A 23,198-nucleotide genomic window follows, 5' to 3' on the forward strand; every position below is an offset into this window, starting at 1 on the left:
GAAATTCCATCTCATCTCAGTAACAGTTTCACTTAATGAAAGCTACAGAAGGACTTGTGATTCCACAGAAAAGTGCTGACGAGTTCACTAATTTAAGACCTGTTTTCTACACTGATTTCCAACACAACTAAGATTTAATTACAAGGCTGTGTGCCATGGTAAGACCTCTAAAGAAGGATTGTTACAGGGGTTTGTCTGCCACAAACTCACAAGTGTCAGCAACAAATCCCTGAGCATGCAGAACAAACCTGGTAGAACTAAGGAGGCTTTCAAAGCTGAAAGAGATTTTACCTGTGTTCTTAATTAAGATATTCTTTTGATAGGTACAGAACAGAGGACAGGAGTCAGAAGAACTCAAGCACAAGTATGCATTAGGGAGAAAAAAGGATAACCAAGTATGAATGTTTTAGAACTGTATCAATCTCCTTGATGCATGACCTGCATTTCTAGTCCTCTTCATGTTAATCAATTAATGTGGGTATCCAATTTCAGAGTATTTTGGGCAAGAGGAAGACAGAGAATTTTTTTACTTTTTATAAAAATGTTCTTTTATTATTTACTAGGAGATATGAGTATTAGATATTAAATTTCATCACTTTTGTCTTGAAAATAATTTGTATTTAAATTTAGGATGAAACCCTAATCTATCTCTTTTTTTCTTTAATGACTTTTACATTAGTCTTAAAAGTAAATCTTGCTTTAAGAACTTTTTCTAACCTGGCCATATCAACAGAATTAGTAGCTTCCATCATACATTCCTGTAAGGCAGTATTCAAAAAGCAACACAAAAATGAAACATGGTTTGGCAATCAGAAACCAGAAGGAAAGCACAGAAAAAGCTACAGATTTCAGTATGTTCTCATTTTAAATAAAGCTCAAGTGCCAACACAGCAATGCCTGTAATTATGTACTGTAACTTACACAAAACCTGAAACCTGCTGTCTGTGATGTTTTCAACTTCACCACCATCAGTTAAAACCTCAAGGAACTTGTTTATTTATTAAAACCTTCATTTTCATACCAAAGCATAAAAATGTACCTCTGTTAGGAAAAGTACTTTTAATTATCTGGATGGCTTTAAATATGCCTTGAAGTTGAATGAAGAAAATCTACCCGCAAAAGCAAGAAAATTAAATTTTTCATTCCTTTTATTTTTGAAGAAAAAAAGTCAGACTTACCTTTTACATTACTGAGTAGAAAAATAACAGCTAAGCCAAGAAACCATTTAAGCTTCAAATGTTATAATGTAATTATGATTCTATTATATTTGTGCAGTACAAACTTTACCTCAATCAATTTTCTTTCATAAGAGCTGGCGAGTTCCTCGTTGTTCTCTACTTGCTTTTGCTCTGGAATCGTAAATTCACCATCAGTGCTCCAAATGTTTGGCAGAACTAAAGCAAAGAGATACCTCAAATTAAAATGTTAAGTTCCAGAAACATCTAAGACATCCTGTGTAGAAGCAATAGCTCTATAAGAAACAGTTACTAAAAGTATCAAAATAGAATGTAATATTAAACAGTATTAGAAGGACTAAAATACAAATTCTGCAAGGAGCCTTTTTTGTGAGCAATATTTAGAGTGGTACTCTTATTAGAAAAAAAAATGGAAACTAAAAGCAATTGGCTGTTTTCTGAGTAATATATGAAGGTAGTAACTGCAAATCCTGCCCAAAGTCTTTTAAAACTAAGTCTCTGCTTCTCTTCTAAGATTTTTTTCTACTTGGCTTCCAAAATATCATTTCATATTGCACAGACTGCTTACACATCACAGAAATTACAGAAAACAGGGCTGAGAATGGACATTCCATACTCTATCCAGTATTTCATGTTTTTGCATAAAGCAGAATCAGCTGTAGTTATTCCATTCCTGACAGTTAATTGTCTAATTTATTTCTAGAAACCTCTCTGCATAATCTATTTAAATTTAAGTATTCTTCTCATAAAAGTTGTCTTGATAGCTAATCAAACTTCCTTCACCTGCCATGTAAGCCCATTACTTCTTTTATCTGCAGTGAATGAAAACTACAGTTTATTCTATTCCTGTTCCCAGCCATCATTTATGTAAGTGATGATCACTTTGAAGGCCTGTTCTAAGTGAATTGAACTTTGTGGAACTTGGAGGGGATTTAAGTTTTCCTCGGTTTTTTTTTCCACAAATTTCTAAGAAAATAAAAGTTAGCACATAAAAGTAAACAAGCCCTAATAAAAGAGAAGTTTAATAAATGCTTTCATTATTTTTCAAAACCTAAACTATATATACACCCACTGGAAGGCAGATAGAAGACACTGTATTTCATCTGACTAAATACTCTTAAGCCTGAGAACTGATTTTTGCTTTGAGGAAGAATATATGCATTCAGAAGTTTATTATTCTTTAAGTGAATTCAAAAGCTATTTCAAGATCTTTTCCTTGTAAATATTGCTTGAAGTTCTTCAGCCAGAAACTTTAAAGATCAGCATTTTTATATAAATAATATTCTATCTAAGCGGGTTTGAAAAATGGTACACAGCCAACTCCTGCTGATGGCTGAGAAGCCAAGATGCTGATTTATTAAATATTTAAATACCAATATCAAACTGCTCAGTCCACGGCAGTGATCACTCATTTTGAAAGCTGATATAATATTCTGAACTTGACTCAGTTCTGACTCTTGGGCAATTTATTTATAATCACATTTGCTGAATGGGGTTTTTTGGCTTTTTTAAGTCACCACAAGGCAAAGTATCATGCTGAGTTTCATTTATTATTTTAGGAAACTATTTAAAAGCCATACTCAATAGCATTTTATCTTATTGTAGCAAACATGAAGAGTCTTCACTATTTATAGTGATAAAAATAACAGCAGCAGAAGCTCAATTTATTTTGACTCTTTCAAAATAGTTTCACAGAAAATCTAAAAACCCAGTGTTCTAAAACCAACAATGCACTTCAGACTTTTGTTTTGATATCATTTGGAAGAAGATTAATTATCATTAAAATTATTTATTATGTATACAAAACCATGGGTGCAATAGTTTCTACAAATCTGGTAAAAGAAAAAAACTTCTTGTGTCTCACTCTTCTTTTTTGCAGTTAGTTCTCAGGGATTATTTACATACTTAAATACTTACTTTGAGTCAGAGGCCCCAGTACTACTAAAATTTCACCCAAATCTTCAATGGTAGCTAAGAAAATAATTCTAGTTTTATAGAAATACAATGTGTGAGTTAGAATTTAAAAAAAATTATTACAAATAGTGCATGTAGCTGAATCTGGTCATTAATGATAAATATTACAGAAAATTACTGTGGATTGATTAAATATCCTTGGAGCATAAAGCATACATGTGTTCATTTTTAGAAATGTTGGTACTGTTCCATCCCCCTTTTTCATCTATAAAATCTGACCATCCTACTCAGTTTCTATTCTTACCACTCACTAATTTGCATAATTTTAACATGGTGGAATATAGCTAGCCTAGGAATACTTTTTTCTTTTCCTATAATTACACTCATCATGGAAACTGTCACTATTTAATGAAGGATAATTTCTGCTATTATAAGAAGCCTAAGCGATGGTTTTCGTGAATAATTCTTAATATGAATCACTACACTCGGCACAGTCGGAAGTAAAAACATGTGTTCTCACTAACAAATATCCTTTTAAGGATGAATGAAGTTTTTCAACTCCAGATAAGTATAGTGACTAGCCCTTAAGAGCAGTGCTATTCATTCATATAGCCACTCACAGGGCCACAATATTCACAATTAAAAAACCATCAGACAGATGGTGCCAATTTCTGAAAAGCCATCTCGTCCCTCAAAACACCTTCTTGTAGTCAGTGGAAATACAGGTCCCACCAGGAGAGGATTCAGAATCAAAGCTCCAATTCATCTGGTCGTGGACACTTCTGTCACAGAGCCCAAGAAAAACAGGTAAGCCTGCTGCTAACTCATTATCTTCCAGATATAAAACCTGCTCATTACTACTCAATACAGAGTCTATTTCAAACACACTGATCTCCAAAGTAAGAGTATAACCTAGAGATACTAAATTTTCTCTCCTCAAAATAATTATTTTTATGTTCCAATAGCACAGTAATTCACAGATTATTGTTTATATGACAGCTTTTTCTAGGAAGTTTCTTATTGAAAAAAGTAAGGCCACCTCATCTACCAGGAAATGCTCTGCAAAAATAAGTACAAAAATCTACATCGGTAATTTTCCTCAAAAGGAAAATACATCAAGTATGTTATTTTCACTACTGGGAGATATTACTCTAGGATAGTTTGAAGAAATAAACAGGGCTTATAATCATCTCTTGCTATCCCCAGTTTCATGTAAATGATTTCATTTGTTTTGGTGAAGACTCAGCAAGGAAAGCAGAGACTTCTTCATTGTTTCTGCTCAGCAGTAATTTGATAGTATTCCATCACATAACATTCCTTTGTTTGCCATCAATCTGCATTACAAAACTCCTCACACAACAGCAAATAGCCCAGTCAGAGATGAATCAGGGACAGTTCTCTCAGAAACAGAACTCTTGTCTTTCCAGATGCTGATATTTTCCCCCAGGGGGAGAGCTCAGGTCACACTGGGCAGCACGTGGAAGCACAAACCCTGTCCCCAGTCACACTAGGATTGTGTGGTGTGGCTGAAGAGTTGGTTAAAGACCAGGGCTTGCACAGGACTGGGTGGTTTGTTGTCTAATAAGATTCATTCCAGGATCAATCAGGGGAAAAAAAGAAGCTTCTTGTAATCAGAGTCAGGTCTAAGCACTGGGAACTGTTTCAGTCGTTTCTCTACAAGTCCAGGAGTCACTTCCATCATTTGGTTCCTATCCCTATGCCTCCAATATACTCTCTCTCAATGGCAGCATCCACAAAACCAAACCCCGTGCATGGATTTTTTTCCCCCTTCATGTTATCCTTACCTTCCACTGTTTGACCTTCTCGTCTGAGCATCTGGACAGCTCCTACATACTTCTTAAGTTGCACTTTTAGCACCTCATTTTCTCTATTGATAAAAAGAACAGAATAAATATTATTGGTTTCTCAAAATAGATGAAAGCCCTTTTCAGTGGAAACAAACACACTATCTGTTATAAGCTTTACCTAAGTTGTGTCACCCCAGTGAGGGGGGGGAAGATTTACACATTAATAATACATTTACAGCAGAGTATCAGGAAAACTAGTTTTCCAGGATCACATAAACACATCAGTGAAACAGATTATCTTGTAATCAGAAACTTTCATTAACTGTTTAATCTAGATTTTCTATATTATGCTATATTGATGGCAAACAAATGATATACTCTCTCTAAATCAACAATCAATTAAAACATAAGGATGGGATACTAGACAAGGACATTTGTTGCCAGGTGTGATGGAACCCTGGGCATGTAACAGATCACAGAAAGCTGGAAACAGATGAAACACAAAGGCAGACATTTTATTTATGGGAATTTATTTGAGAATTAGAAGTATTCAGAAACACGTGCAAATATGTTTGATGGTCCTTATGATATTATATACACATACACACACAAAATATACATATATTATGTATATGTACACACACACAAATAAACTGCTGTTGTGAGCAATGCCACATTACTCATATAAGAAGCCTTGACTGGTACTATATTCATATTTCTATGGATTTCAAATCAGCTTTCTGAACTATGCAACCCCAATTTTATTCAGTGTTAATCAACAGAAGTGGAACTATACACAATATAATGAGTTTATATTATAAAACCAATCTCCACTTCTTCCTGCTCCCTCCCAGAAGAAGCTCCTTCATCCCTTACTAAATATGATTAAATTGATTATCTTGTATCTCACTCTTTTTATAAAATGTTTTTGTCACTTGTGACATATCACCAACTAACTAAGCAGGAAGAAAAAGTCATTTATTATAGGAATATTCAAATTAGTTTTCACAAGCACAAACAAGAGATATTTTTTCCTCTCTCTAAGAAGCTGCTTAGGGGAAGTGATGGAATCATTTCAAGATGTACAACACACCATTTCACCCATCACTGAAGGGCTGTGGCTGTGAATGAAGTGTTGTAAAACAGAGTAATATAAAATGCCAAATCCAAATGCAATGTGGCTTAAGTAATATAGACAGTAGATAAGAGGAGGCAAATTAGGTGACAGAATCTACAGTAAACAGAAGGTGCATAGAAGACAAAGTATAGCCAAAATTCTCATCCCCCATTTCCCTCCACGGTGCATTTTCATCTTCTCTATCTGCTTTTCTTGCTACAAAGCCTGTCCTTTGTATTATGCTTTCCTCCAACACTGCTGAATATAGTCTAAGGATATGCAATCTGAGATTATCCAATTTCACAGTCAACTTCAATAAATTTCTTTGCCTTGCAAAGGGATGTAATAGCATTCCATACAGAAAAAGGAATCTCAATTAAAAATCTTTAGTATTGCCAAGAAGCCACTGGCACAATATGTCCATGAATTTGAGAAAGGTTCTTTGATAAGGACAAAAAAAACCAACAAAGAACCAGCTGACAACATAATACTACAGAGTCTATTGAGTCTATTCTATCAGAAGACTGGGAAATAGGTTGAACACTGAGACTGCTCCTTTTGAAACAATATAATAACTGTTATGAAAGAGCTATTCAAATTTTTCACACGGAAGAATGAGATTATCACTACTTGAAACTGAAATTACCTAAGATTTTTTCTATTTTTCAAAGAGAACTTTGTAAACTTGGTAAAAATTTCTCTCAGTAAGCCAGCATTTTGTCTAGGAGAGCAGAGACTCTCTGGAGAGTCCAGGAGACCAGCTGAGTAACTGCAGATATCCAGAAGCCATCATTTCAGCACTGACTGATGTGTCACTGAAATTTGTGTTCTCAAAGCCTCCAGGAAGGCATTTATGTCAAATTCTTCAAAAGAGCTTTGGGGACACACATAAATATCAGATCTCATAATGTGAAAAATATTCATTCATCAAATGACAACAGTCAGATTCTTACTGAATGATTTCCCTTGCCTTAAAATATTCAGAATTTTATAAGTGAGGAAAATTTTCTACTCTGGTCACATGATCAATTGTTCTCAACATAAACAGTGAGGTTTCTCTACTTCAAAACATCTAAAACTTAGTTTCCTCTTATTCACCTACTGGATTATGCACTCACAGAGCAATTGCAAACTTTTTGTTACTTCAACTTCTTTTGATTATTCATCTTGCCCAACTCCTTGGTTTAAAATATTATTTATTAAAAAAATTTACTACCCTTACTATTGCAGCAGCATCACCTACAGTGTACAAAGTGAACTGATAAAAAAAATTAGAAGGAAAACCTATATTCCAAAATAACTATATGCAATGTTAGTAGGCTAGAAAATGAGTTGCAATGAATCATTAAAGAAATGCATCCCAAGTCCATAGTAACTGGTGACACAAGAATTTGTTGTACCTAAGCAGCTCCCAACACTGTTTTTATCACACAACAAGGCAAACTGACTGTCAGAAGAGCAATCAACACAACATACCCAGTCTCGGTAACAATAACAGAAATTACATAAACTTGTTTAAAAATAACTAGTTAGTCTAAGTGAGCATCTCTTCAGATCTTGTTATAAAAGCTCCTTATCTTTTCTTTAAAAAGGTATGTGCATGACAAATATCTGATTCACCCATATGTCACTGCAAATTCTAAAACTGTGGGGGAAGTGAGTCAAAGAAACACGAATACACAGTTCCTAGAACCTGAAATGTGAATATTAAATACTGAAGTATTTGCATTGTCTCTATTGCCTTACAGCACATGAATGTCAAACCCACTTACCCATATCTCTCCCTACCTCAAGTGAGTAGTTTGGTTTGATGTGTCACCAAAAGCAGAATTAGTAGTGTTCTAAATATTTTTTTTTCCTTAAGAAAGCTTTATATTTATCATTTTCAATAAAAAGCTTACAGGAATTTCAGCTGTGGCACTTCAGTGACACTGAGCACTCAGCCTGTGCATGCAGAAAACAAAGCCTTCTCTCTGAGATAAGGTCCAGATTACTATTCCTATTTAACTCTTGGGATGGGTTTGTTGTTTACTATATATGTGAATCATCCCCAAGAACTTACACATCATAGTTTACTCTAGAGATTATTTAGAATTGTAAGAAAAATCAAACTATTACAGCAGCATTTACCTTCGAAAGTCTTTCTTAAGCTAAATCACATTTAGATGAGGGGAGGGTTACAATTCTTTCAGTAGAGCTGTGGCATAAAGTCAAGCTGAAGGCAAATCACTACTGGGGCCAATGTTGTTTAACACCCTCATTAATGACCTGGGTGCTGGGCCAGGGTGCAACATCAGCAAGGTCACGGCCAACACAAAACTGGGCAGCAGCTGATACACAGGGGGGTTGTGCTGCCGTTCAGAGGGACTGGGACAGGCTGGAGAATTGGACTCAGAAAAATTCCATGAAGTTCAACAAGGGGAAACGTGGAGTCCTGCATTTGGGGAGGAATAGCCTGAGGCACCTATTCATGCTGAGGGGCTGGAAAACAGCTCCATGGAGAAGGATCTGGGAGTCCTGGTGGAAAAGCAGCTGACCACAAGTCAGTAACACACCCTTCATGGCAAAGAAAGGCAACAGCAAAACTGCTGAAAACACTGCCCACAGGGGCTGGGGGATGTTCAAAACCTGACTGGGAATGGTCCTGAGCAACCTGTTGCAGCTGATCTTCCTGGAGCTAGGGGAAAACAGCTGCACCACTTCAGAAATTGGTACTTGTTTGTTAATAATGTTTGGCAACAACTGTTGCTCGTGATGCTCAGCCATGAAAACCTGCCAAGAGGACAAGAAAGCATCAGCTCATGGAAAATGAAGTCATGCTTAAGTAATCCAATAGGAGAAAGACAGATCAGATGGAAGTGCCACTGAAGGGATGGATAATCCATTCTTTACTGCTTACACACCTGAGGGCACATACAGAAGGGTATCTGTGTCAGCACTGACATATGTTATATAACTAAAAGCAATAAATAAAGACACAAATATTCCTACTAATTTCAACTGACACTAGGACCACTCAGCACTTACTGAGTTGCTACTCACTGGAGTAAGAACTTGCTGGGAGCAGAGGGGTCCCCAAACTAATCTCAGTGTGGTACTACATAAACCACCTACCAAAGAAAACACTGTGGAGCAATATTAAAATGAAACAGCTTCCAAAACAAGTCCACACTGGCTCCAGATCTGACAGCTAGAATCCCAACAATCCGGCTTGTGTATTTTGGGGGAAGAAAAAAAAAATCATTTTTCTTGCATGCAGACTTTTTTATGCCCTTGTTCCACTGCAGTTACTTTTTGAGACCTTTTCAGCCCTTCTTACCGTGCCAAGGCCTGGACTTTGGTGGCATGTCGCTCTTCCTGCTCTGCTACTTTCCTTCTCCAGTTGTCCATCTCCTGCCTCAGTGCTGCTGAGAGCTCCATCTCTGCATCCAGCAGATTTCGCAGGGATCTGGAAGAAGGCAACAGCCTCTGGTTTGAACCCTGCAAACACTATTTAGTAGTTAGAGTATATTCTAGGAATCACAGAGTAGGTTGCCTGAATGACACCATTAATGCAATCCTAAAATTTCATTATTCGATGGAATAAATTCACGTGATTTGATTATACAAAGACATGAAAAGCTACAAGGAAATAGACCCAATCTGAGCAGTTGTAAATGCTTACTATTAATTTCTATTACAATCTCATCAACATGCCCAAAGCACAATCTATTATGGGATCTACTGCACCACCACACAGAAAGAATTTACTATTTAAAAAAGTTTATAATGTGTTTTCACTGCTTCAGTGCAAGTCCATATATCTCAGGAATAATCTATAAGCAATATATTTACTAGCAAGGGCAGGAGACAGACATGTCTCTGCTACAGATCTCTGTGTAAAGCCTTTGATGAGATAGCAAAGGTCAGCATGATGTATAATGGAAAAACCCAAAGCATTCTGCCAAAAAACACAAAGCTGAACGGGGCAATAACTTGCAATTATGGGAGTAGGAAGAACAGGAGGCAGGAAAATAGAATCAGTTGGTAGTCACAGCATTAGAAGTCCCAAAACATCTATAGGAAAATGTAAATTACCAAACATCGAATACATTTGTACTTTCATTCATCTAAACATGTGTCTAAATAAACTAAATAAATACAAAGTAGGTTTGATGGCATTTTAAATAAGAGACTGATCATTTTTACATTTACCTCATCATTTTGCCCCAAGTGAACATAAAGACCCTCACAAACGAAAGCCACTTTCAGCATTACACTGTCAGCCATCCTACATCAGTTCTAAACCAGAAGGGGGAAAAAAGACATTTTCGGAATATTTGTAAAAGGACAAACTTCTGCTCATTTGGAAAGTTGTCTTAAGAAATCTTCAGAATTTTTTGGTTGTAAGTTTTGGTTTTGAAAAAACTGCAACTGCAAAAGCTGCCAAAATACAAAGATTTATCTGTGATTAAACTAAACTAACTCAAAGGAAGAAGCTGACCTGAAAACATTACTTTCAGTATCGACATTTAAATAGTGAAGTATTAAGTTTACCTTTCGCAGAAAAATAACACATACATCAAAAAGATTACACAAAAATTATGTATAGCTTCACATAAAGGACAGCTTGTATTAAAGAACAGATTTATTTTTTTTAATTACAGTCCCTCTTGACTTAAAAAAGAAAACTACCTATTCTGCTCTTCCAGTTCATCCTTCCTATTCATCATGGCCACGATAGCTTGACGAAGTTCATCTAAAGAGAAGGGAGAAAAAAGATTCAATGTCTGTGTGCACTTTGCTCAGTTCAGATCTAGAAGTCATGTACACAGGCAACACACTCCAAATGATGCCAACACCATTTGCTATTCAGCAAAGCACATAAAAATGCTCTCAATCTCATCACTAATTTGAGCAATCTTTCAAAACCGGGGTAATTTAACACCGTATCAGAAGAATTGATCAAACCAAATGAGTCTGCATCTGGCTTTAATACCAATGTTTACAAGTGTGCCCTGGGTGCAGCTGGTTTGTTTTAATCACAGCTGTATTGCAGAATGCACCTTTTCACTCTGTGCATATTAATGACATACACTGGTACTCGTTCAGCTCCTTCAAATTGCTTCTTTTCCTTCCTACAAATTCTGGCACAGGAAATATCACCATTACAGGGAGGTGGGAATAGAGAGAATGTCACTGCTTCTTCATGGCATTTCTTCTCAAGCTCAAGGATTTCTGAATCTTGTCATTTCCTATAAAAAACTTTCTATTTTTTAAAAATACCTTAAAAATACTTTCTGTCATTAAATCAAGAATAAAAATTTTAAAAAACCCAACTGACAGAATTTTAGAATTTTTAAAGATTTCTTTAGGTTTTAACATGATACCAGAAAAGCCAAATACCATACAGAAAAGTGTCAGCTCAAAGCACTGCCTCACCTGGAGTCCTTCTGCTGAGGTTTTAGTAAAGGTTTTACCATGTAACTGTACAGATGCACCACGACTACTTACTATAAATTTAGAGAAAAATATTAGGACCTTATCATCTAATCTAAAATTATAGATTTTGACTTCCAGATCTTGCATGAATATATGAAACAAAAGAGGTCTTCAGAGATTTCCGTGGCTTCTAGCAATCATCAGGACGGATACATATCATCCTAAACCAGATTTTTTTTTAACAATTGCACTAACAATTTCACATATATTAATCAACAATTTTATGAGTGCTGCAAGGACACAATTATATTAAAACATCCCTCCCAAGAGCTAAATGAAATGCTCTCATGTTTATATATAATAAATCAACCAGCTCTGTTTTGCAAGTATTCAACAAATTTGTCAATAAATTTTGTGTGCTTTTACTGAAAACATACCAACAGAACTGGTACTACTTGTTTTCTTCCAGCAAGCAAAGCCAGTGGAGAACTTTTTGCCCTTTACATTCAGTTCACTAATTTACCCATATCTTTCTTAGTATTTTCTACAGTTACAGAAATTTTTGCCCATTCAAGAAAAACTTAACATTGTCCTGTGGACCAGATGAAATCTGCTAAATTTAGGAGCAGCCAAAACATGAAGGATTCATGTCAATCCAATGTATCAGTCAGTGCTGCAGACACCACAGTTCCAGGCTGGCATTGGTAACCTCCAGGTTAATCCCAGGATTCAGCAGGGTTCTCCTATCATCTGAAATCAGCCAACCCAAATTTCTCCATGCTAGACTTTTTCCAAAACATTTCTGCTTCTTTGGCCATGAAGAAAGTAGATGATTATTTTGCTACTCATTTCATATTATCCATATTACAGCTTAAGAACTAATTGACATTAGCAAGAAACATTTCAGTAGGTCATTAGGGGGATTTTGCAGTTCATTAATTCAGCATAGAAAGAATAATAGAAAGAATAATTATTTTTCTACAGAAAAAAAAAAAGAAAACAAATCCAAATCTTGCAGAAAAGCCAAAAGTGTAATTTGTGGATATTAAATACAAGCATACATTAAAAAAAATCTGGAAACTTTTGCTTTCTCATATTCAAAACCAAAGCTGCAATTACATGGGCACTTTAACCAGTCCTCCTAAGGCTGTGTTTTCAGCAAAAAGGACATTCCAGTTGCCTTTTCCATCATTGCCACCACCTCCCTTGTTGTGGCACTGGTGTTTCTACACACACTGTCCTGGCAGGACCTGACCCAGCTCAAAATTGGGGATGTATTTCTTTTTCTTTTCACACAAGCAGTGGCCAAGTGACCTTACTGTTGAGTTTAAGCTGTTGCTGGCACAAGGCACACAGCAGAATCAGCAAAGGCAGAACACCTTTCTAGTTAATGATAACAAGGAGTAAAAGGTGGAATATCCTTTCTGGCAAGAGTAAAGTTCACATGGCAACGAAGTGTCCAGGTAACCACTGTAATTTACACAGGAACTGTAGAAAAACTTAGAATTGAAAGATTATATATGACAAAATACGCTGTGCTCCTTTATTTATATCACTATTTTTCAAAAGATGGTCTGTAATAGCTTTGATTGACTACCACTAATTTGGGGGTGGTTGGGAGGGGTGAGGTGGGGGAACAAAATAAAAAAAAAAACACCAAACCCTACACTCTGAGATTTAACTATTGTATTTAGCTACAAAATATCAAATTTGGTGATAATGAAACTCAATACACTATTAGTATTATTTTAGTCATGATGAGACACTGCCACTTTGAGGGCAGACTGGAAAGGTTGGGGATTTTGAGAGGTTTTTGTTTGGGGTTTTTTGGTGGGAATTTTTGGCAGTGGACAATTGGTGGGTTGTAACAGTCCTGAAAATGTAATATGCAATGTTGCCAAAATGTCAAAATGGACCACAATCCATCAGCCTATCTGTGAGACAAACAACTGCTCTAAGGATGAGGAAAACAGAACAATCCAGGAAGTGTTATATAAATGTATAACACAAGCAAAAGGATCCACTGAGACCTTTTAGTACAGTAACACTCTGTAACAAAATAAAGATCCTGAACTACAAGGTTGAATTCAGAATCCTCCTCAAGAAAGCATCACGCCAATGGTATTTTAAATATTTCAAATGTGTCATTAAAACATGATAATGCACAATCAACAGTTAGTTGCTATTATGTCTCTAACTGAATAAATTAAAGCTGTTGCTACTCAGACAAGTTATTGCAGTGCTGGTTCTGCACTTACTCTGGGGTGCCTACTCTGCAATAATTGCCTGTGTGCATACTCAGGGGTTTAATGCGTACTCATTTATTAACATTTAAACTGTGAAGCTATTATAAATTGTCTCCATTTTGTCATTTTTACCAGCCTATTTAAACTGTAACCTTAACTTGCCTAATAACTTAATCTTCTTTTCCTTATTCCATCCAGAATCTTCCGCATGAGCGGAGACCTGAAATCCCACCTTCTCACAGTCCCCTCTCCCACACACACAAAAGCAGAGCACAAAAGCAAGATTCTGTTACAGGCCATGGTTTGCAAAAAAAGAAGAAAAAAGATTCTTGAAATAGAAGATGTTAAAATACTTTTCTATTTCCATTTGCCTCATTTTTCTGAGAGTTATGGAATTGACAACACTATAGAGACACAACCAAGCAGAAACTCCAAATTTCATTATCACATACAGGAAAAAAATCAATGCTTAATCTAGGATCACAAAAGAAAACACACCTCACACTCACTATTCCTTGCTAATTTAGTTCAATTACAGATACCAGTGGAGATGTGGAGGAAAGCTCACCACAAACCACTGGTCTGGCTAAGAAACCAGAGTTCCCAGGAGGCTGGTACAGCCTGTGCCTACCCAAGCAGCAGGGTTATACTTATGTTGTTTCTTCTTGAAGTGATGAGTATTAAGGAGTCATATTCTCTGTAATTTCTCAAAACAAACACAAGAACTATACAATTTATCATCAACACTTCTTTAGCCTCTCCATCCACAATAAATACAAAAGAGCAAAACAGTATTGGTGTAATTAAATAAGTAAAAAGTAACCAAGAAAAAGCCAGAAATTTTAATTTCATGATCTTTTGATGCAAGGAACTGAATAGAACTAAAAGGGCACCATCCTATTTAATTCAGGTATAACATTTAAAACTTTCAAAAAATTGCAATTTATGACTTTCACTTATGCTTCTGGAAAGATTTCAGCAGCATGTCAGACCAGTCAGCTGAATGCAAACAAAGTAAATCCAGTATCATACACCGAGGCAGGTTCACTTCAAACCTGCCAGAGCACCCACAGTTCATAAGCTTTTGCCTGTTATGCTTGCCTCCAAGATGAGTGTATGATCATAACCTAATTTTTCCAGCAGACTTATGTCTCATACACTGTGTGGGTTAGAAAAGGGAATAAATTTAAAAAAAAAAAAAAAAAGTCAGGGTTGTAGCAGTAACCATAAATTTGGCGTTTTCTGACTTCTGGACTTCACAACTTCAATCTTTCTCCCCCCTCTTCTATTTTTTTTTTTTTAATAAAACAGTAGGAGGACAGCCAAGTATTCTTCCTTCATGAAAGTGTTTGATGTTAGACTTTATGTCCTACTTCGGAATTGCCTTGTGCTTGACATGACATTTATGTTCTCTAAAGTACCTTTAACAAAAAGTGATACACTACTGCTATTAAGGATCAGCCTTCAACACTAAGATATCTAAAAATGAAGTGATAATCAGAGTTCTGTAAAGACAGATATAAGAAAACCAGTGAAGACTTTCATATTATGTAACCTTAGGGGATATTTTTGCAACAACTTCTTGAAAAAAGGATTCCCATGTGCAAACCAGTAATTCCAAACTATGTCTTTCTTTATAAGGTCACCTTCAGAGCATGAAATACATTATGCTTTAAGAAACACCTGTCAATTTTCCAGCAACCTCCAGAAAAGTCATAAGTTTCACAACTTATGTTGTTTAGCCCAAAAGTGGATAAGTATGTTTTGCAATCACCTGTTATGAAGAATGAGCTGTAAGTGAAATCATCTCTCAGAGAACACAAGGTCATGCAGAACTCCTCTGCAATCCTGCACACAAACTATCAGGGTGGGCTGGGAGCAGTCTCCAGGAATGATTTATTTTTTTTTTTTTATTTTCCTGAGTGCAAATTTACACAGATATTTTCAGAGACAAACAAAACTTCCAGCAGACTAGTTACATCCTAAATCAGAAGTCTGACCTTTAAAGACATGAAGAGCTTTATGCTCCCTAAGCTGCCTGCATGAACACTGGCTGTTAAGACTTTATTTAGTGCTCAAGAATCCCGTAAATATTATCCTGTCATGTCACTATTCATAGGGCAAATATTAGTAAGAAACAAATTAGACAATCCAGTGCTGGCCTTCTACTGCATAGAAGGGTCCTGATCAAAAATAAGTCTAAGATGAACTGTAGTTTTGCCCTCACCAATGAAATACAAACACCCTCTTTCCACAGCTGTGCTTTCAAAGAAGTCACGAGAATTTAGTACCTGTCAGTGACCAGGGGCAACCAGGTGACAGACCAGGTCAGAAGCTGTTTAGAGGACACAGAAAGTACAAACACATGCACCCTATTGACTTACACAACCAGGATAAAAATATACTACGTAGGTGTGGTTATTCAGTAAAGTTCTTTGGTGATTGTGAAAAAACGGGGGCTTTCTCAAGAATACATGAAAAAATATGGAATGACGTACAAAGCTCCAACCTTTGCTAACCTTTGTGGTCAATACCAATTTAAAAAACTGAAGAGAATGAGAGCGGAAAAACTAAATTACCAATTATTTACTAAAAATAGCACTATAATAAAAGAACCCTGTAAAGAAGGACCCAAGCAGCATCCTCCTCAAATGAAAGTTTTGGAACTTCTTTTTTTTCCACTGCAAAAACAGAACGAGGAGACTTGTGCTGGTAGGACAGATTGTTTTCCACCAAAACAATGCTGAAAATATAATCTTTCAATGGCAACACTTTGGAACAGACAGAGACGTTTGTGATCCAAATATGATAAATATAATTTTTTAAAAAATTGGAAATGTACATAATAGATACATATATATAAAACTTCTTGAAAACTTAATTCTTAATAAAATTGGTTCTAAGACCTAATGATCTGTAAAGTAGGGCAAGCTTTCAAAAGATGTCTAAAATACACAGCAAAAGTAACTCTATGGATTTTGATTTCTCTTAAGTGGTATTAGTATTTTTTGAGCTGTATCTGCTGCTGAGCTAACCTATACCTTACAAATGCAAATTCAGGAAAATAATTCAAAATAGCAGAAATTTTAAATTACAGCTTCTCACAATATAATTTTCTAGCCTGCATATCAAAAGAAGTAAGAAAAGGTTAGTACTATACTAGTAAGTCGGGAAGGAAGCAGGAAAAGAATAAAATTTTTAAAAAATTAATTTCAGGCTTTGTCTCCAGAAGTATGAAGCACAAAAATCCAGTCACTGGAGACCTCACAGCTTTTCTCACTGCACTACTGCATTCCATTTTTCTTGCCTGATGTGTTAGAATCAGTTGCTATGCAACCAAGCTATAAGCCTCACCATTTAATAATTCTTCTGCTAATTGCAATAGAGAAAAAGAGCTTCAGTGTCTGACTCTGTCATAGCACTGACTTCTTCCTGTACAAAGAATCTACGACCAATAACAACAAACTTGAAAAAAGCATTTTTATTGAGTGTATCTGGGATCAGCTATTATACAGGTATTGACTAATACTATTAATGCATATTCATCTGAATTTTGATTATAATTATGATTATTTACTAAGTGTCCCACTAGCTTTGTAGGTGGTTTTGAAATGCTTCCCTCCCCCAGTTCCTTCCCCCAAAGCCTTCTCTGAAATGGGAAACTAATGACAGCGTGCATGCTTCTGTTGATCCCGTGTTTCCATTTCATTTACAAATTGCCAAGTACCAAGAACTGAAAATCTGAAGATTTTCTTTCTATTTTATAGCTGTCTTACCTACACCTCGGAACTAACTGAGCAACTGAAGGAGACCAATTGCGGCCCCTGCTGGTACCTGACACCTACAAAACAACAGAATCAAGAGAGGGCAGCAACACCAGAAGCATTCCTATTGAAACGCTGTAACCCAAAAAATAAAATAAAAATGTAAGAACAAAAGGATATCGTAGTAATAACATCAGCAGAGAACATCTAATGACCAGGTAGCACGGTAACTAGCAACAGGAACTCCATCTACACCTTCAGTTACGTCTCAAACTGGTTTCCCACTTCGTGAAGGACTTTGCAAGAAAGGATTTTTCAGCTTTGTAAAGCTCAGCCAGCAGACCAATGCCAGAGCCTGGAACCTTGGCCAGTGAAAATGCATGGTCTACCTCCTTTACCACAGGTTGACACAGACAGCACTTGAACATGACTTCAAAAAATGAGATTAGAATATTTTAAGGGTTCACCCATTTTGTTGGTTTCATGATTCGGTTTCAGTAAAGAATCTTGGCTGCATCACTTCTAACTTCCCAAATGTCATAATTTAAAACTTGTACACATTTAAATTTAAAAGAAGAAACAAACACGCACCCAAGAGCTTTAGGAACAAAGCCAGTTCAGTTACAGAACATTCTGTACTGTGAGGAACATCAACACATACTGGCTCACGTGTTTGGACAGTCAGTTTAGGAACTAAGTCTTTGTTCTACAAGAAAATAGATTAAAGATGGGGTAAACAATCTGCCTGTGCTTCTATTAATCTACTTCTACAGCAAAGGCTACTTTATCCTGTCTAGTTCTACTCTGAATACTACTGAAAATTTGACTGTTCTCCACCTTCATCTTAACTAAAGCTTTTGCATATGAAAGCCCATGTTTATGTTTGGAACAGATTTTCATATCAAAATCACAGACTGAGTGTACATAGAAAGAATTCTGTGTTTGGTTTTTTCTGACTAAGCATAAATGAAAGCAGGAAAAATAATTTTCAGAGCTTGCAGACATTTAAAGATGTTAATCAAATTAAATCATTGTTTTTCATTTAACTAGTGAGGCCACATCTACTACAAGGATATAGCAGTTGCAATGAACCCTAACCTGGGATCTGCCAATACAAACATCATTTTAGAGCAGTTCTTTCTAATGTGGCCAGCACATCAGAAGTGAAGTGCTCTATGCCTCTCTAAACAGATCCTACTGAAATAAAAATAGAAAGAACTATAGGTCTTTCAAAGTTATTTCCATCAATCTAGATACATCAAGGAAGTACTTACTAATTGTCATGGATTCTGGCACGGTGGCTGAAGGCAACATACTGCTTAAAGTATTCACTTGTGCTGGAGGACTGACTTCCACTCTAGTCATAAAAGTACAGAATAATCAATAAATGGAAACAAAATCCTAAATTCAAATCTTAAGAAAAAAACCATTCCAGAAACTAGAACTGTCATGCTATTCACCCATATTTAATAACTTAGGTTTAACTATCCTTTAATGCATCTCCTGGGAGCCTGATTTAAGAATACACACAAAAAACCTCCAAATTAGCAGGTCATGGAGAATATAGTAAAAGAAAAAATAACATAAAACCCAAAATAAAACTTATTTTCAAAACCAGGAGGCCAAGTCTGTCTGTTATTTGACACGACGATGTGAATTCTTCCAGATAATTAGGAGAAGGTCAGTATATGAAATAAGGCAAAAAGGGAAGGGCAGGTTTTTTGCATTTGTCTTTCCAAACATTTGCACAAGGACCCAGATGGGTAGTTGGTTTTCCAGAGCTGATTGCATTAGGTAACAATAATAAGTTGCCAACTACAGGGTGAAGTTTTTTTTTAAGAAAAACATATTTGACACATACCTGTAAGGGAGATCAGATCTTCTGGGAACCAGTTCTACCGGATGAACAACATGTTCATGCCCCTCTCCGTTCTCCAAGTTATCTAAAGTAGAATGCACAAGCATTAGCTCTCTTCAGTTTACAGTACTTTAAAAAAATAAAACATAAACAAATCCAGAAGGAAGGTAGTTACATTTTTAAATAGAAATACTCATCTTTACTAAAGATTGAAACACTTTAAATTCTTTCTCCAAAGCTGGATTCTGCACATTCACCCCGAATGCCAGCAGGATTGTAAAGTCCCTTAGGAACACAGCCATCATCAAAAAAAATCAGTATTGCACAATTCCTACATTTTATATGTACATTTTACACTAACAGTGTTGCAAAGCTATGAAGAGACTTCTTACTGATGTTATTTTTGCAAGCCCCAGGACTTCAACCTCCACATGCATCTGCTACTCATTACAAATCTGTTTGTGACTTGCAGAAGAATTTGTGGTTAGTCCCCAGCACATGAAACCTTGCAAAGACACCAGTCCTTTATGTATTCCCAACAGAGCACCATGGCTTTTCTCTGGCTCCTTATGTCTATGTAGTAAACACCAGGAATCAGACAGATGAGACATTGTCTAAAAAGCATGAATAATACGCATCTGTCCACAGATCCACAACTGTCGGGATCCAAATATACACATCACTGGGCCTGTCATTAAGGAAGTTCATGTGGAAAGAAACAAAAATCATATTTTATTGATGTTTTCTGCATCTCACTATGTAAGGGTTACAAAGTTACTATAAGACAGTCCTAAAATCATCAATTAAATATCACAGATTTAAAAAGCAGGAATACTAGGGAAAAAGTTAATAGGAATTAGTTATGTCAGAAAGACTATGGAGGAGAAAATAAATTTTTTAAGTTGTAGAGTTTACTCAAGCTCATTTCCTAAAATGCATACTCCATTTTTGTTCCAAGCAACTGAATTTTGACTGAGGCGTTCTCATTCCTAGTTACATGGAGATATAATATGCCCTGACACATCCCTGAAGCACTGCAACAGACTAAAGCTGAAAACACAGATATTAACATACAACAGTACAGATTAAGCAGGGCCTGGATTGCTGTTTCCTACAAGTGATGAAGATCTCTTTCATCAGCCCAGTGTTGGATCACTCCAGTTTGCAGGATGGAGTGATAACCACAGGGGTTATCACAAAGAAAGACAGGAGAATTGAAAATGTCTGTGTACTGTGCCAGAAGGGATCTGTTGATCATCTCTAGTAGTCTGAGCATTGTATCCAAAACAGTTCTGAGATGAAGCGAGACCAAACAAGGATCTCTGGTATCTTCTCAATAAAAGTAAGCCCCTGTTACAGTTATTGTCCTCTTTGGTCATTTGTCTCCATCTTGGCTGAGACTCCTGCCTTTTGATTTCAGCTACAAACTCCAGCTCACAGTCCTGGTGCCTCGTGACATCTACAACTCCCACAACAAACTGTGAGTTCCCATTCCACACACCACCACCCTCCATAAACAGGGACAATTGTATCCCTGATTTCAACCTGTGGATGTTCTCCAGCAGTTTCTGTATAAAACTTAAAAGAACATGATGCCACAAACTATGTGATGTTTTCTAAATCCGTTCCTTCATAAACTGAGAAATGTGGCAGCACAAATAAAAAATGAAAATGTACTTACTTTCTATTTTTATTTTGAACCACTGCCATTTCTTATAAGGTACACGTTTTAAAATACAGCAGAGGGCAGTACAGCCTTATTTTATGATTCACATTTTAAATCAGTGAACTTACAGAACTGAATTACACTTTTTCACAGGCCTTCAATTAACAATCCATTTAAACTCTTGGCGCACAAAATGTATATCCAAAAAAATTAAATATTTTACAATGAAAACATTATTTAATGTTACTGATTAGTTTTTAAATGGTCACTGAAAAAATGAGTATACCTGAAGTTTTAATCAAATACCATACAAGACCACAGTTTAATCCCAACAAAACTCAGGGTTTTTTTGACATTGACAAATCCTCCTCAACTAAATAACTACTCAAATCAAGAATTCTGATTCAGAACGAGAATGAATGTTAACTCCTTTCTATCCCAGATGTGCAGTATGTTCTATGTCCTTACAATCCTGTTATTTCTTGCCATTGTCCCATGTTAGAAATTCCATTATAAAGGTTGTTGGAATCCTGCAAATTAAATACCCACCTGTTTGGGAGTAAGAGCCAACAGCACTGACAGGGAACAGCACATCTGAGTCATCATTAAGGACCTGCAGAGGAGTCCAACTGCATATCTGAGAGTTGCAAGTGCCTATCTCATAAGTCCTAGATTTAAAACAAACAAACAAACAAAACAATCTTATTATACAGTCAATATCCATGTTCATAATGCATATATTTCTTCCAGAGATACTACTTCAAGAAAAATCTCTCCTTCAATCTGCCTGCCAGTTTCTTGGCCGGCCATACATTAATCCATTAAAGATCAGACAATCCAAAGCAGACGAGACAAACAGTGTTTGCCTTTTTCTCCAAACAATTTTCTTTGTCAGAAAAAAAGAAAGCATATTAGTATTTAAAATTATTCGTTCTCTCTTGGTTTTGCCTTGGTTAACTACATCCTCTTGTTTAACTATCTACTCTGATGTAACAGGCTTATTCTGCTTAAAATACATGTTTTTACTGTGAAGCCAAAATAGAATTGATATCATATGAGAATAAGGAAACATCAAGTAGGCCAGAATTATAGCCAGGCTGTATCATGCAAATATTTAAACAACTGAGAACTTCAAGGAGAATGAGAGAACTAATTCCCAAAATTTTGGTTTTCAGTGGAACTTAGAAGCAAAATATCACCACCACAGTGGCCCAAATGGTTTAAACAATGATCAAGAAAAAACGAGGAAAAACAAAAAAAGGGGGAAAAGGTTGAGGAGCAGGAATGGGGGGGGGGGAGCAGAGAAAACCTATAGTTCAGTTCAACACATCAATTTGCCAGTGCCCAGAATTTGCCAATTTGCCAGTTCCCAGAAAAGGGAAGGGTGGATGGGAAGCACGGACAGTTTCCCACCAGCTCCTGCACCGTTACTTACTTTTCAGAAGCTTCAGGTTCACCTTCTGTGCCTTTATTTCCTAATGTTTTTCCATACAGCTCATCCTCATCTGCATCTTCATCATCAATGCTCTTCACATCCAGTTTCTGGTACTCGTACTCTCCATTCATGAGAGAGTGAGGCAATGAATTGCTCTTCCACGAACTGTTACTTTCATTCCCGTTCAAATTTTTTCCAAGAGTGCTTTCAGATGAGGACAATGCAAGGACTGAGGATCTGTCTGCGCTCTCCTCTGAGCTTTCTCCTGTAATCAGAGTCTTTGTGGAATCCCCCAAATTTTGCTCATCTTCCTCTTCGTCAAATGAGATAATATTGGTCACTCTCTTCTTCTTTTTGCGATCTTTTTTATATCTCAAATCTAGTAACAATACAAAGTTTTACATAGTTTAGAAGAAACAATATAATAAATCTGTTTTTTCCTTATAAGAGCTCATGTACTAAATGACTTTAGTAAAGAAAATGCCACTTAGATCTACAAGGCATTCATTAGCTTTCCATACACACAAGCTTTTAAATCTTTAATTACCATCTTTATTTTATCTGCCTTACATAATTCAGATTTTAGAAAACATTTTGGAGGTGCATTCATAACATTATTCGATTGGAACTGGAAAAAAAAAGTTGAACAAACTCATAGAATGAAATTTAAAATAAAAATTTAGCCTTCCTGTCACTTTCTCCCATGGAATACACCTAATGTATATTCTAGTTTATATAGAAGAGCATGTCTACCCAACAGAGAAAACATGAGA

The 23,198-nt window shown here is 36.1% G+C and overlaps 1 protein-coding gene across 2 annotated transcripts in view; it reads right to left on the reverse strand.

The window, feature by feature from the left end:
* SNX29 (sorting nexin 29) overlaps positions 1 to 23,198 on the reverse strand; it is a 102,415-nt gene that overhangs the window by 63,957 nt on the left and 15,260 nt on the right. For both annotated transcript variants that reach the window (XM_039390104.1, XM_027743969.2), the window contains exons 8-15: positions 22,426 to 22,804; positions 21,540 to 21,658; positions 19,328 to 19,409; positions 18,741 to 18,823; positions 10,710 to 10,773; positions 9,355 to 9,483; positions 4,916 to 4,998; positions 1,288 to 1,394 (exon numbers count right to left, since the gene is read on the reverse strand). In XM_039390104.1, coding sequence (XP_039246038.1) covers positions 1,288 to 1,394; positions 4,916 to 4,998; positions 9,355 to 9,483; positions 10,710 to 10,773; positions 18,741 to 18,823; positions 19,328 to 19,409; positions 21,540 to 21,658; positions 22,426 to 22,804 — 1,046 coding nt within the window. The remainder of the gene's footprint in view (positions 1 to 1,287; positions 1,395 to 4,915; positions 4,999 to 9,354; positions 9,484 to 10,709; positions 10,774 to 18,740; positions 18,824 to 19,327; positions 19,410 to 21,539; positions 21,659 to 22,425; positions 22,805 to 23,198) is intronic.

The sequence above is a fragment of the Pipra filicauda genome, unplaced genomic scaffold, assembly GCF_003945595.2.
Source record: "Pipra filicauda isolate LSUMZ 115617 unplaced genomic scaffold, ASM394559v2 scaffold127_size2900866_pilon, whole genome shotgun sequence".
Classification (NCBI taxonomy): domain Eukaryota; kingdom Metazoa; phylum Chordata; class Aves; order Passeriformes; family Pipridae; genus Pipra; species Pipra filicauda.